Source organism: Sarcophilus harrisii, chromosome 4, assembly GCF_902635505.1.
Source record: "Sarcophilus harrisii chromosome 4, mSarHar1.11, whole genome shotgun sequence".
Lineage (NCBI taxonomy): Eukaryota > Metazoa > Chordata > Mammalia > Dasyuromorphia > Dasyuridae > Sarcophilus > Sarcophilus harrisii.
In genome coordinates, this window is record NC_045429.1 from 74264852 (window position 1) to 74281461 (window position 16610).

The window sequence follows — 16610 nt, forward strand, 5'->3', positions numbered from 1 at the left end:
TTAAACTCAAGTAGAAATCAATCTCTAAAGTGTGCATATTGATTTAGAGAAACACAAGTTAACATTATACTGTATTGGATTTTTATCAGTTTTTGTTCAGAATTTTCCAATTATATTTTAATCTGGTTAGGGCCCCAGTTGAGAGTTTGATACTTCTAGTTTAGGCCATAATTTGTGAGGAAAAAAGCTTAGTCATTTTTATTATTACAAATACAATTTCAGTGCAAATTAAGACAACTCTGAGATACCACTGCATACCTGTCAGACTGGCTAGAATGACAAGGAAAGATAATGCAGAATGTTGGAGGGAATGTGGGAAAACAGGGACACTAATACATTGTTGGTGGAATTGTGAATACATCCAACCATTCTGGAGAGCAATTTGGAACCATGATCAAAAAGTTATCAAACTGTGCATACCTTTTGATCCAACAGTGTTACTACTGGGCTTATATCCCAAAGAGATCTTAAAGAAGGGAAAGGGACCAGTATGTGCAAGAATGTTTGTGGCAGCCCTCTTTGTAGTGGGCAGAAACTGGAAAATGAGTAGATGCCCATCAATTGGAGAATGGCTGAATAAATTGTGGTATATGGATATTATGGAATATTATTGTTCAGTAAGAAATGACCAGCAGGATGATTTCAGAAAGGCCTGGAGAGACTTACATGAACTGATGCTGAGTGAAATAAGCAGGACCAGGAGGAGATCATTATATACTTCCACAACAATACTATATGATGATCAATTCTGATGGACGTGGCCCTCTTCAACAATGAGATGAACCAAATCAGTTCCAATGGAGTAGTAATGAATTGAACCAGCTACGCCCAGCGAAAGAACTCTGGGAGATGACTAAAAACCATTACATAGAATTCCCAATCCCTACATTTTTGCCCACCTGCATTTTTGATGTCCTTCACAGGCTAATTGTACAATATTTCAGAGTCCGATTCTTTTTGTACAGCAAAATAACGGTTTGGACATGTATACTTATCTTGTATTTAATTTATACTTTAACATATTTAACATGTATTGGTCATCCTGCCATCTAGGGGAGGGGGTGGGGGAAAGAGGGGAAAAATTGGAATGAAAGGTTTGGCAATTGTCAATGCTGTAAAATTACCCATGCATATAACTTGTAAATAAAAAGCTATTAAAATTTTTTAAAAAATAGCTTTAAATGCCGCCCCCCCAAAAAAAAGACAAAACAAAACAAATACAATTTCAGAAAAAAGATTAACAATTATCCCACTTTATTCTTCTGATCACAGCAGGTATTATGGTCAAGTTGGGACACCACAGTTTTTGATAAGCTGCAATATACAAAGCACTGTACTAGTCACTAGAATTCAACTAGAAGTGACCCAGAATCATTAGGGGATTCAGAGCCATATAATAATCATATTTTACCATGCTTTAGTTTCACATCCCTTTTAGCTATCACATCTACCCACCTAAGTCATCTCACCATCTGCCTGCCATCACTGACCTGCTCTTTTCCATGTAGACCAGCATTTTCTTTAGAAGACCTCAAATTCATATACCCTGATCTTCCTCAATCTAAGCTTCTTATCTTGGAAAGTTAATTCACTCAATTTTGCAGCTTCAACCTTATTGCCTAACTCATTAGAACATTAGATGATAGAGACTGTGTAAACTAGGTTACTACTGGATGACCTTCAACATCAGTCTGTGCTTCAGTTTTTGAACTATCTAGCCATTCATCCAGTTCATTTAACCAGCACCTCTTCTCTCCTATCCCTATTTTCTATCTTCTCAAAATAAAATTCCCTTTTCTTGCAGTCTGTCAACATGTTGTCTTTTCAGAAAGAAAGCAAGCGGAAGAAAAAGAATTATCTCTTTTTTAATCTTTATATTCTCTTTGCTTATCACAATGCCTGGTACATAGTACTAATAGTAATAAGTAATCTATCCATTCATGCATTCAGCCGTTCATTTATTCATAAAAGTAACGGTGGAAGGAACTGGGGGTGTTTAGACTGGTTTTTATCTGACTTAAAAATATTTGAAGTGCTTTTCAGATCACAGAGAATTTAGAGGGTTTAATTCTCTTTCTCCAGGGGAAAGAACTAAAATAAGTATACTAATCTAGATATTACAGGGAAACATAAAGAATTTCCAAATTATCAAAGTTATCTGTGATGTTTTGAAAAGCTTTGAGAATCATAGTTCTAGGTAATTCAATCATTTTATTAATAAAGCCAGCACATTTCTTAATAAAAAAATGGTCATTAGGCTGTCTTTCTTAGACCAAAGATCCCCAATGGGGTCTTTATAAGCCCTTTGAAGAATTGTATTTCTTAGGGATGCCAATCAACTATGATTGCTTAATAAAATGGGAGGGTAGACTATGCTAAAGTGAGGGTGTTGAAGTATTTGCCTTAGGTCCTCCAACTCTTGGTTAAAGAAATAATCAATTTTCTTATCAGCTGTCTTTTACTATAGGGAGAAGCAGCATTTTCTCAAACTTGAGCAACCACAAAGAACAGGAATAGCCCAAACTTAGAATTTATTTTACTGTCTGCTTCTTGGCCCGAGTAAATCTTTGACGTTTTCCACATTGGTTTGTTTCAGGATGAAGAAGTAGCTAAAAGAGAAAATCTTGGTCCTAAAATAGTAATTAGTTATTAAATATAAGAAACATTCATTTCTCAGATATCAAAAAATGAAATCAACTGTATTAGGCAGTAACCTCCCCATCTCTGAATATATTCAGTTTGACGACCAAGGATTATGCATTTATTGAATTAATGATTTTCTGGTAGAAAAGGAAATTTCCCTTATGACAAAAAAATTAAACATTGCTATCAGATTGATTAAAAAACGATTCTTTGGCTGCAAATTACATAATTAGGGTTCTCTTTTTTTGTTGTTGTTCAAGTAATATATTTCCTCATGACTTGACATAATTTTCCAAACTTTTCAATTAGTCAGTTAGTGTTGAGTCTTTCATTAGAGGATTTTGTTGTAAGTAAAGGAGGATCCCAGTATTTATTTGAATTGAATTGGTTACTGTTTGCTAGTTTTTTTTCCCTTTGGTATGTGGCATACTGGATAAAGAACTACGTTTAGAGCCAATAGTACTTGAATTCAAATATTGTTTTAATAGACTAGCTTTATGATGGTGAGCAAGTCACTTACCCTCTATGTTTTAGGAAGCTTTTTTTTTTTTTTTGCTGAGGCTGTTGGGGTTAAGTGACTTGAGGGTCACACAGCTAGGAAGTGTTAAATATCTGAGAACAGATTTGAACTCGGGTCCTCCTGACTTCAGGGCTGGTGGCTCTATCCACTGTGCCACCTAACTGTCCATGTAGGAAGTTTTCTAAGTGGCAGAATTGAGAGGAATTTCCTTATTTGGTAGTTTTCTGTCAGTGGAATCACAGTTCTGGGCTCTACTGTCATTCCTGTTTTTCTTAGTAGTAAAAGTGTATGATTTTTGTGTGTATATTGGGGGAAATTTTTAAATGCAATTATAAAACTTTATTCAAATTTTGAAATATGGAATGTGATCTTTTGTACCATGTATATGTTGGGAAATGTAACGTTGTATCTGTAACTTATTTCATGTGGAAATAGTTCTGTTTTAATGTTGGGTTAATTTTTTTTTTAATTTCATAGTTTTTTTTTTCTGTTTTCCTTACATATAAAACATACATTTATTTTTTGCATAGTTCCATATGAATTATTTTGGGAGAGAAAAATCAGAACAAAAGGAAAAACCACGAAAGGAAAAAACATAATGGAGGAAAAAAGTGAACATAGCACATGATGATTTATATTCACTCTCTATAGTTCTCTGGGTGTGAATGGCCTTTTTCATCCAAATTTTATTAGGATTGTTTTGGATCACTGAACCACTGAGAAGAATCAGGTCTGTCATAGTTGGTCATCACACAGTCTTATTGTTGCTGGACACAGTGTTTTCCTGGTGTGCTTGTTTCACTAGCATCAGTTCATGTAAATTTTTCCAGGCCTTTCTAACGTCAGCTGTTCATCAGTTTTTTTTATTAGAACAATGATATTCCGTTACTTTCATATACCATAACTTATTCAGCTATTCCCCAATTGATGGGCAAATCAATTTCCAAATTTTTTGCCATTACAAAAAGAGCTGCTATATACATTTTTGCACATGTGGGTCTTTTTCCCACTTTTATGATCATAGATTATAACAGTCTTTAAGAATAACATTTTAATACAGAAATGATATGTTAGAACAAGTCCACTTCGAAATTTTTAATCTCCTCTCCCCTCAAAAAAACAACCTCTTCTCTCCTCTGACGTACAGTTATGAACTTTCGTGTTGTTGTCAAGACACCACTATATTCCCAGAGACCAGTCTTATGACTGCTGTATCATCCTTGACTTTTCACTCTTATCCTGTATATCCAGGTTGTTGCCATATCTTGTCATTTCTATCTTGACATCTCTCATATATGGCCGCAATTTTAGCTCAGGCTTTCAAAATCTCTTTTACTAGACTATTACAGGTAGTAATAGTCTTTTTCTTCTCTTTATTTTCATTCTTTATCTGATCTTTCCCTATTTCATTCCATTTTCCACACAGTTCCAAGATGATTTTTTCTACAACCTTTCTGACAGGGTAGTCTTTACTCCTTAGTGGGCTCCAGTGGCTTCTTGTTATGTTTAGAATTAAATATATTTTCCTCTGGCATGTAAAGCTTAAAGCTAAAGCTCTTCACCAAGCCTTTTTAGCCTTCTAAGACTATTATCTCCTTCATGCACCCTATGATCCAGCTCCATTGACCTGCTTGCAGTTCCTGTTGTGAAAATGGAATGGTTAATGTCTTTATTAATCACCTTGATTTTATTAATCACCTTGATTTAGTCAAGCTCCCTTACTATCCAGAAGAGACTGAACTGACCTGGGAATCAAATAAAACTGTATTCCTTGCTTGACATATCAGAAGTTCCTTGAAGTGTGGGCATACTGAATCCCAAACTTCTACTATTCCAGATAACCAGCTCAGACTGATTCATATCAACTCCCAGTTCTGAAAAACCACCCAGTCCAAAGATATGTCAGCAAAGACCACTGTGATTGCACCACTGTCCGCCCTGTTTTGTCTTTATAACCCCTGCTGTCTATGCTGTTCTAACTGTGCTCCTATGTATACATGTCCATGTATTTAGGAGGAATAAAAGCCATGGACACAACCTGTTTTGCCTTAGAAGGTTAGCACTATATTAAGATATTCCATCTCTTTTTTCTGTGATTTTTTTTATTTTTTGCACTGTTTGGTCCCCAGTGGTTAGAATGCTCTGTCCCACCTCACCTCTATTTACTTTATCTGGCTTCCTTCAAGACTCAGCTCTACAGGACCAGGAGATCATTATATACTTCAACAACAATACTATATGATGACCAATTTTGATGGACCTGGCCATCCTCAGCAATGAGATCAACCAAATCATTTCCAATGGAGCACTAATGAACTGAACCAGCTATGCCCAGAGAAAGAACTCTGGGAGATGACTAAAAACCATTACATTGAATTCCCAATCCCTATATTTATGCCCACCTGCATTTTTGATTTCCTTCACAAGCTAATTGTACAATATTTCAGAGTCTGATTCTTTTTGTACAGCAAAATAATGGTTTGGTCATGTATACTTATTGTGTATCTAATTTATATTTTAATATATTTAACATCTACTGGTCATCCTGCTATCTGGGGGAAGGGGTGGGGGGTAAGAGGGGGAAAATTGGAACAAGAGATTTGGCAATTGTTAATGCTGTAAAGTTACCCATACATATAACCTGTAAATAAAAGGCTATTAAATTAAAAAAAAAAAAAAAGACAGCTCTATTCTAATCTTTTTCAGTAAGCTTTTACTGTTTCCTACAAATGCTAATGCTTTCTCATTTCAGATGATCTTCATCTACTCATGTGTGTGTTACATGAATGGAACTAGTTATACACATTGTCTCCTTTGCTAGTCCTTCTTGAGGATAAGGACATCTTTTTACCTTATTGATTGAATGATTTGTAATGAAATTTAAAATGAAAGTTCATAATTATACAGAGGACAGAAACAGATTATTGAACTTGAAAGTCAGGAGTACTTGGTTTCAAATTCCCCCTCTGACCATAGGCAGGTCACTTAACTTAATTTCCTTATCTGTAAAATGGTAATGGATATTTGTAGTATCTAATGGTATTTTTGTGTGGCCTAAATGACATTGTGTTTATATAAAGTGGTAAGTAAATATATTACTTTAATGAAAAGATTATGATTATCATACAGCAATACTGTTTGCGGCCATATTTTTCAGAACTTCTAGAAACTTTCAGAGAAATTGCTAATTTTGTGTTTCCCCATTACAGGATTTTGGCTCCACACAGTTGTTATCAAGATATTGAGACCCTTTATAACTTCCTAGTGAGTAATGAGGTACGAGAGTTTCTTTAAATTTTTCTTTTTCAAAAGAAATGACTTTAATGTAAAATAAAAACAAAAAATAAATTTTAGATTGTGTTAGAAGGACAAACGTTGATGGATTTGAAAGAGTATTTTCCTAGGAATTAAAGGAATGTTTAATTACAAGACTTGTGAGTTTGCTAATTAACAGCATGACCTTTGGTAAACTTCTTATTTATGCCCAAATTTCCTTATCTGTAAAATGAGAAAGGTGGATTAGATTATTTCTGAAGTCATTTCCAGCTCTGATTTCAAAATGCAATAAAAGCAAATAAATTTATATTATTTTTAGTGCATGATGTTTCAGTATCTTTTATTTAATAATCAGTCACCTAACTCCTACCTTCTGCTTTTTTACTAGGATATACATTGCTTTAATATAATACAGTTTTCTTTGATAGAAATTATTGATTTATCCTAAAGGTTTGAGTAACTAGAAATGCCACAATGGCATAATATTTTATGGTCTCAACTTTAAGGCAGTACAGATCGTGAGGGGGACATTACAATGAAAATCTGGAATGTTGTTTGAATCATGTTCTCCCCAAATGTTTCTTAAAATCAGTTTACGTGCTTTTTCATTTTTGGTTTGGGGTATAATTTACCTTTCTCTTTGCCTAGGTAGTCTAGGTTGTCTTTATATTCTGACATTGCAAATTTGCAATCATTCATTTTTTAAAAAATAATTTATTTACAAGAGTGAGAGTATTAGATTTCTACATAATTGATAGTAAGTTTTAAGAAATTTATATTCAAGTCACTTTTTTTTTTCTAAGAATTGAAGTTATTTAACTTAATTTCTTTAGGTCATCCATTTATCATCTATTATCTTTAAATGAAAATTCTTTCATGCAGAGACTATCCTTTTAGATTCTATTTGTCATCAGCATTTGATGATTTTTTTTTAGTTGCTTAAGATACTCAGGGTGACTGTGTGCAAGGGATCATTTCATTTCACTTGGTGATCCCCACCCTAGCTGCCCACTGCCATCTCAAACTGCTATTGTACTTTTTAGTTTATGCTTATTATAATAGTGATGATAGATCTTGTCAGCTTATCACCTCTAGTATGGTACAGTGGAAAAGAAGGTTAGACCCAACTTTACCAATTAACCATCTTTTCTAACCTTTTGTTACTGCCTTCCATGCACATTGAAGACTAATTTAAAACCTATCTTTCACAAGAAGCCTTGTCTGATTCCTTTATCTGTGATGTTTTCCTGCTCTACCCTGACTTCACAGAATACTCTATAACTCTAACTTACCTGTCATGTATTACTGTATATCATATTTATTGCTCTGAGGGCAGGAATCATGACTTATTCTTAATAATAATTTAAATTTACACATTACCATAATGTTTACAAAATAACTATTTTTAATAGCAATCTTATGAAGTCATCTTACCAGTATTTTACAAATGAGAAGAATTGAATTTGAGATCATTTAAAACACCTTGGTGTAGAGTTAGAGAGCTAGGATTCAAACCAAAGTCTCTAAATTTAAAATCTGCTGTTATTTCCAGTGTGTTATAGTGTCCCAATAAATACTTGAATTGAGTTAAACTTATATTAGTTGTGTGCTCTTGGGTGTCACTTAACTTTTCTAGTCCTTAATCATTTCATTTGTAAAGTGAGCAGAATTTAGAACCTAGTTGACTTATAAGGTTCCTTCCAGCTTTACTTCCAGCTTTAAAAAGTTTATTAGTAAATCTGTGATGCTATTAGAAATATTTCTATCTTTTTCTTTTTAAAACATTATTTAAAACTTAACTGCAAGATAGGGGAAAAAACCCAAAAAGAAAATATTGTCATATGCACAGCAGAACATGAGAGAATTCAAAATATGAAACACTAAATTTCCATTTCAATAAAGCCTATATAATAAATACTTAACATTTTGTTTACAGTTGTCCATCCTTTCTTTGCTTCCTTGTAAGTTTTTCTTTTGTTCTCTGCTGTGTACTTTTTACTTTATTCTGTCCCTATCCCCTTTTTCCCCTTCTCTCTCAGTTTTCTGAAAAAGGCTACAGTTGATTGTAGATACATACACATTCCTTCATATTCTTGCTTTCTCTCTCTCTCTCTCTCTCACATACACACACACAAAACTATAATATTAATGATATTTTTAAAAATGTATATATACATATATGAATATACATGAATCCCTATGTATGTGTGTTGCCTATGTCTAAATTTTCATCATGGATACTTTGTTTTTGTTATGTGTTGAACACAGTAAGGGCACCTAAACTCAGTTTAATCCTAAAACAGGTTAAGAATTTTACTTAATGTTTTTCACCATCTTATAGAAAGCATTCCAAGAGTGACTATAAATTCTTAAACTATCGTTTTTATGATTAAATTATCAAAACCAGAGTCTTTTCCAGCAGTTTGCCTTCATTGTCATCTCCATTCTCTTATCTTTAATTTTTCCCTAGCTACTGGCTTCTTCCATACAGCCTACAAACATCCATTTATCCTCTATCCTTAAAAAAGTCTCATGTGACCATCCTAGTTAGCTGTCTTTCTGTGTCTCTTTTCACTGCTCCTTGAGATAGTTTTCAGTGTTCCCTATCTCCTCTGTCCTCCCAAGATTCTTAGTTTCTTGCCTCTTACCTCTCCCTTCTAACCCTCTGCTGTCCAACTTTCTACTTCATCATTCTATTGAAATTGCCCTCTCCAGGTAAATTACTACTAAGTCTAATGTCCTTTTCCCAGTCTAATGTCCCTTCTTAAACTTTTTCCACTTGCAACCCCTTTTTACCTAAGAAATTTTTACATGACCCTGGATATACAGATATATAAAATAAGTATACAAATCAAACTCACGTGATAATACTTTTGCATTCTCCACATTCAGTTACAATGATTCTATATGGGGTCACAACCCAGAGTTTCAGAAGCTTTGCTTTAACCTTTTGTATTATTGATAGTAGTGACCCCCTTCTCTTCTTGGATACTGTACTGTCCTTTCTCAGTTTTCTTGACCTTGCTCTCTCAGTTTTCCTCCTTTCTGTCTGATCCTTTTTAAGTTTTTCATGCCCATTAACCAGAGATTGTCCCTCAAGGTTCTGTCTCAGAATCTCTTCTGTTTTCTCACCACAGTATACGGGCTCATTTGATCTCATTAGCTCTTATGGCTTTCACACATATCCAACTTTAGTCCCATATAACCAATTGCCATTTAGACATCTCATCTATATGTTGCATAGGCATCTTAAACTCAGCATGTCCAAAGCAGAACTCTGCTTTCCCCTAAAATCAGTCCCTCTTTGAAACTTTCCTTTTACTCTTCCAGATATGATCATTCTCTCACATTAGCATCCTTGGTATTATTCTCAACTCCTTACTCACATATTGACAAATTTTATTGTTTCTACCTTTATGATAACACTCAGATATGTTCCTTTTCTCCACTTACATTGCCACTGTCATCCTAATTTGAGTGCTCAGTACCTCTTCCTTAGCTATTCTAATAGTCTTCTAATTGGTCTGTCTCAAATTTTTCCTAGTTTCATTCCATTCTCCACTTAGCTGTCAATATAAGTTTTCTAAAGTGTATACTTCCAAGCTCAGTGAACTGTAAAGGCACCTTGTTGTAGGATCATCTTCTATTTGGCATTTAAAGCTCTTTATAACCTGGCCCTTTCCTATATTTATAGTCTTCTTACATTTTACTATCTTTTATACTGTCAATAATTCAGCTATTCTGAACAACTTGCTATTCTCTGAACACACACATTCTCCTGTTTCTGTACTGCTTTCCTCTATGTCTAGAATAATTTGCCTATTCACTGCCACTTCTTAATATCTCTCCTTCAAGACTTAGGTCCAATCCCACCTTTGAATAGAAAACCTTTCCTTGTATCCTCAACAGTTTTCTCCCTTCCTCCCTCTCTTCTCTTCCTCCCTCTCTTCTCTTCTTCCCTCTATTTTTTTCCTCCCTTCCTTCCTGAAATATTTACATTTATTATGATATATTTCCAAATAAATTATTTGTTACTAAGATAAGCAACCTAGTGCTGGAAAGGACTTTAGAGACCATCTAGTATGAACCCCTCTTTTTTTTTTTTTAATAATTTTTTTTCAATTAACAAGCATCCATTTTTTCACTTTCCCACCTTCCTCCTCAACTGGAATTAAAACAAAACAAAACAAAACAAAAAAACATTTGTAACAAATATTCAGTCAGATAAAACAAATCCTCGGTCATTTGCTATGTTCAAAAATGTGCATTCTTTTCTACATATTTAGCCCGTTTCTAATCTATCATCATGTGAATGTTCATCATCAGTTTTCTGGAATTATGATTAGGTAATTGTGTTAACAAAAGATTTTTAAGTCTTTCAAAGTTGGTCATTTTTATATTGTGGTTAAATAAAAATTTTCTCCTGGATTTGTTCATTCCACTCTGCATCAGTTTATACAAGTCTTCTCAGGTTTCTCTGAAACTATTATTTTGGTTATTTCTTAAAGCAAAATAATATTCCATTATAGTTGTATACCATAATTTGTTCAATCTTCTCCAATTGATGAGTACCACCTTAATTTAAAGTTCTTAGCTACCACCAGAAAAGAGCTGCTAGAAACATTTTTATATGAATAATTCCTTTTCCTGTTGATGTCTTTGAGAGTATATAGGCTTAGTAGTTATACTCTGAGTCAGTAGATATGTATAACTCATTTTGGGGGCATAGCTTGAAATATTTTTTCTGGAATGGATGGACCAACATATAGTTCCACTGACACTGTGTTACTTTGCATGTTTCCACCCCTCCAACATTCATTATTTTGCTCATTTTGTTCATTTTTGTTCATTTTGATAACTGTGTGAATTAGAAACCCAGAATTACTTCAGTTTACATTTTCTCTTAGTGATAAGGAGTATTTCATTTGGAAGTTGATAGGTTTGATTTTTACTTTTGAGTACAGCTTATTCATATACTTTGACTAATAGTCAATTGGAATTTTATTTTTATTTTTTTTTTTTTTTTAATAACAAGATGAGCAAATTGAGACTAGGGAAACTGCATAATTTGCCTAATGTCACCTAGGTATCAAGTGGCAGGAAGAATTTGAAACCAGATTCTCTGTGACCTGGGCACATCATGTAAGCCTGTTTGCTTCTGTTTTTTTATCTGTAAAATGAGCTGGAGAAGGAAATGGCAAACTACTCTAAGAAGAAAGTCCTTTGAGGAGTAATGAGAAGTTGTATACAACTAAAAACCACCTGGACAATAACAACAACAAAATCTTATCATTTATAGACATTTTAGAGCAGAAGTGTCAAACATGAACGACACTCTGAGTGATGGTAAGGTCAGAGCCAAATTAAAATGTAATTGAGAAATTTTAACAAAATAAATTTAAGTCAGTAAGTGGTCCAAAGGGTAACCCTCATTTCTAGTAGCGTCTAATAGTGTGACACTACTGCTCTAGAAAATAAAATTATTTTACATGAGCATACAGTGACATTTTTACAGGAATCTATTTGCCTCCATAGAAGACACGATCTGCTGTGGAGGTATTTTTTTGTTTTTAAAAATACTTTTCTCTTTATTAGATTAGCATCTTATCTATTTAAGCATCTTTTTTTAAAATTGAAAGTCAGACTTCACAGCATATAACTTGTAAAAATAAAACTTAAAAAGTTAGAAATATAGAAATGTCTATTAATTTGAACTCTAAGAATTTATGATCACTTAAGCTCCATATTAAGTAAAAAGAGAGGCAATGTGATATATGGGTGAACGCCTCAAAGCCAGAGAAACCTGCATTCAAATTCAGCTTTTTGATACAGACTGCCTGTGTGATTCTGGGCAAGTCACTTAATCTCTCAGTTCTCTAAGAAACATTCTAATGCTTTAAATTATAGAAAGGGTTCTAATTTTAATTGGTAAAAGTCATTTCCTCTTCTAGGAGTTGATTGTATCATTGACATTATAAATTAAATCCCTATCCCATTTTAACTAAGAAGTTCAAAATATTTTCTTTGTGAATTTTTGAAGTATTTAGCATGAATTTAAAAATTCATTCAGACTAAAATCAGTACCTTTTTCAAACTAAGCATGTAAGAAATTATGAATTTTTCCAAATGGCCTACAATTTTGGCCTAATAATTTTGTATTTTAAAAGACTTTTAAATCATAGCATTCCCATCAATTTTTAAAAACTAACTTAGTTAATGCTTTATAGCAAAGTACATTATTTCTTTAAAAAAATTTAATTCTGTAACTATATATAAATAAAATTCTATAAATTATACTTGGTTAAAACAGACTTTTTAGCCATTTTCTCTTTTCTGGTATTAAATAAATCATAACAGTAACCAGTTATAATAATACATTATAATGTAAATCTTGTCAACAAACTATCAATAATATTGAACTCTCATCTAATCCATCCTATGTCTTATCATGGCATTGAGTTAAGTCTAAATTTTTCCTGTCTGTGCCAGCATAAGAGAATCTGATGGCTCTTACTATATAAGAAAAATTGAGGGTATAATACCAGGGATCAGTCAGCTAAACTAAATTTAGAGCTTTTCATTGATAAGTTGGCCACAGAGTAATGAATATTTTGGCTATGTTAACTCATGAAGACTATCCAGTAAGGCTTAAGGGATTGTGATTGTTATTACTAAAGGGAATACACAACTCTATAAGGAAGAAGGTCATGGCTCCCTTGACTGTTATATCAGGATCAGTGGTTCACAGAACCTCAGAATTTTAAGAAACCTTAGAAATATCCAGTTAGAGCCATATCTGAAAAAAATCCTTTTTCCAACATACCAAATAAGGGGTCACCTAGCTTTAAGATGAAGATTTTCAATGAGAAAGAGAATCCTTGAGTCAACCCTTTCCATTTTGTATAAGCTCTGATTATTAAGAAGAGATTTTCCTTGATAGCATACCTAAGCCGCCTTCTTTTCAACTTCTACCCCATTAGGATTAGTTTTTTCCTTTGGGGCCATGAAGAAGAAGTCTAGTTCCGCTTTCATGTTACAGCCACTCAAATACTTGAGGAAAACATTCATATTCTTCCTCATTCTCCAGGTTAAATCTCCCTAGTTTTAATGATTGTCTTCTCTTATGAACTAGAGATCCCCTTACTTTTCTGACTGCTTTCTCCAGAACTCTCCAATTTATCAATGTACTTCCTATACAGTGCCCAGAACTGAACACAATGTTCTAATATTGTGTTCTAACAAAGGCAGAATAGAATGGTGGTGTTATCTTCTGGTTCCTCAAAAGTTATGCCTTTGCTAATGTAGCCTAAGAGTATCTTACTTTTCTTGATTGCCCTATCACACAATCAGTTTATATTAAATTTACAATCCATTAAAACCTGAGATCTTTTTGAGATGAATTAGTATTTAGTCACTATATACATATACCATACCAGTCTTTTACTTATAAAGCTGATTGATTGATTGAATCCAGGCATAACCTTTACATTTGATCCTATTAAATTTCAAAGATTCAGCCCAATGTACTAATATGTCAATATAATTTTTAATCTTAACGGTCATTCAACTTGTTAGCTGTCCTTCCCAGCATTGTGTCATCTATAGATTTGATAATTATGCCATCTGTGTCTTTAACCAAGTCATTGTTAAAAATACATATGGTCCATTGAACTCCATTGAATGCTTCTAGGTCATTCAGCCAGTTCAAGATAACACTTAATCAAACTCTCATCTAGCTTAGGACTTACTAAATTTTTTTCATTCATGACCTCTTTTCACCCAAGAAATTTTTATGCAACCGTGGGTATTTAGGTGTATAAAATGGGTATACAAATCAAACATTTACTGATAATAAATCATAATTTCACAACCCCCTCCCCATTTAATTACACGACCCATATAGGATTGCAAACCACGGTTTAAGAAGCTTTTATGTAGCCCACATCTTTAATTCCTTCAACAAGAGTAACATGATACTTTTTCAAATGTTTTGCTAAAATCTAGGTAAATTATATCTACCACCTTCCCCCATATACTAATACAGTCACCATGACAAAAAGAAAAATATATTAGACTTGCATGATATGATCTTGATGAAACCTTATTGACTTTTTGTGGTAATCATTTCCTTTATTAGATATTCAGTAACTCAATACTGTGATTTAGAATTTTCCATAGTCAAGCTCATCCTATTATTAACAAGCCCTATCCTCCTTCTCTCTTTGAAAATTGGGATAGAATTAATTCAGTAGTACCAGGTCATCTCCAGGCATCCTGAACTCTGTCTTGCTACTGGATCCAGATGACTCTGGAGGAGAAAGGGAAACTGGTGACCTTGCACAGCCCTCCCTCACTTCAATCCAATTCCCTGATATTGTAGTTAGTTCTGTTTGAGAGCCAGTCTTTCAAAGATCACTGGCAGTGGTTTAGCACTTAACACCTACTAATTCTTTTATTTCCTAAAAAAGTTGTTTCTCTGAGCCACTGACTGCAGCGATTAGAATGAGGGCTCCCTGAATTCTAGTTTAAAAATGAGGAAACGTGATCACTTCCTCTTGTCCACTTTAATTTCTTTCTTTATTGACAAATGTCTCCAAATGAATGAGCATCTGGCAACCCTGTGTCTTCACTGGAAAGAGTAAAAAGAAACTTGCATATAAGACCTGTATGTGCAAAAGAATTTTATAAAAGGTTGCCCTTTATAGCCAGCTAGATACTGGAGTGGGATGTTTTGGGTCACAGTGCTAAAGTTATCTTTTCTGCTTTCCCCAGCAGGGAACAGGAAAGGTTCCATCTCTGATTTATGATAGAAATGTTCTCTTATTTTTAAAGGATCAAGGGTACTAATGTATGGGGATCAAGGTTCTGTCACCCTTACTTCCAGAGCTTGCTTTGAGCTCACTAATTGGTTAGGGAGAATGAGAGTGAAACCAGAACATTTTCTGATTTGTTCAAAGTTGGTTAATATGAGGGCTGTAAAGGGTTTTCTCTGTGTTGCTAGATGTGTTGTGGGTATTAAACATTACAATTTAATTATTTCTATTTAATATCCAGATATTTAAAATCCTACCACTTAGTGTATTAAGCAGTTTTAACTAGGTTTTTACTAATCATTTGATTTAGTGTACAATTTTAATAATTATGATTTTTCTCTTTTCCTTAGGCAAATAGATGTATCAACTTTACTGCCCAGGAACTTTATGACTGTGTGTCACAGGCTGAATATCGGTAAGTCATCTATAGTATAAATCTGTAAACAGAATAAGTGTCTTGAAATAATAAAAATTACTAGAAACAGCAGTAATTTTCACCTTTTCTTGAGCTGCTTTGATTTTAGACTCTTCTCATCTCTTATTTAGCTACTTAGTTCTTCTTTTCTAATTACTGAAGTTGGTGGGTGTGTTTTATAATGAATAATTGCCCTTGACAGAAAACACTGAATAATCATTTCATAGAATTTCATAGAACATGCTGTCTTGCAGTTCCTCACCTGGCCGTTCCTTGTACCAGCAATTTTGATTAAAAGGGAAATTCCTTAAAGGAAAGACAGTTCTCTCCAACATGTCTGAATTACTTGGATTTTACTTTTTTTTTTTTTTTTTTTTTTTTTGACTCTTATCTTGTTGCATTTACAGGTTTACTTCTTTTATGCTAGTTATATTTTTTTAGGCGTAACAGTCACCAAGGTTTTTTTTCTTAATTACTAGGCTATGTGAGCTATGGCATTTGCTAACAAGCTGACTATTAGACTATAGACTATTTATTGGGATTAGAATGGTGGGGGTAGAGAGGAGGGAAGTTGTAGTAGTTGACATTGAAAATAAATTGAATAATGCCTAAATTCTATATAAGGTTGCCTTGGGGCTATTTAAAAGCCGTTGGATTTTATGGGACCATTTCAATATTATAAAGTTTTTCTACTTAAAAGATGAAATAGAAAGAGGACTCCTTTCCCTTATTTGACACAGGGCCAAATGTGATAGGTGAGGTTGAACCAGACTCCCTTTTTTTAAAATAAAGAATTTTAGTAGAATAATATTAAGGCCAAACCAGTTTCTCTATAATCTGGGAGAGGGGGGTAGGCAGGAATAAATTGCATTTAACAGGCATACATATCACTTTCTTAGGAATAGTAAAGCAAGTAATTATTTAAAGTGCTTGAGTTTTTAGT

At 33.6% G+C, this 16610-nt stretch overlaps 1 protein-coding gene across 7 annotated transcripts in view; it reads left to right on the forward strand.

Annotated features, from left to right (window-relative positions):
* The window catches only part of SWT1 (SWT1 RNA endoribonuclease homolog), a 133668-nt gene that overhangs the window by 97612 nt on the left and 19446 nt on the right, over nt 1–16610 (forward strand). For 5 of the 7 annotated variants that reach the window (XM_031937034.1, XM_031937033.1, XM_012547738.3 and 2 more), the window contains exons 17-18: nt 6373–6439; nt 15603–15667. In XM_031937034.1, the coding sequence (XP_031792894.1) occupies nt 6373–6439; nt 15603–15667 (132 nt within the window). Of the gene's footprint in view, nt 1–6372; nt 6440–15602; nt 15668–16610 lie in introns of those variants that run through there. The other 2 variants (XR_004229305.1, XR_004229307.1) reach the window with 1 other exon arrangement.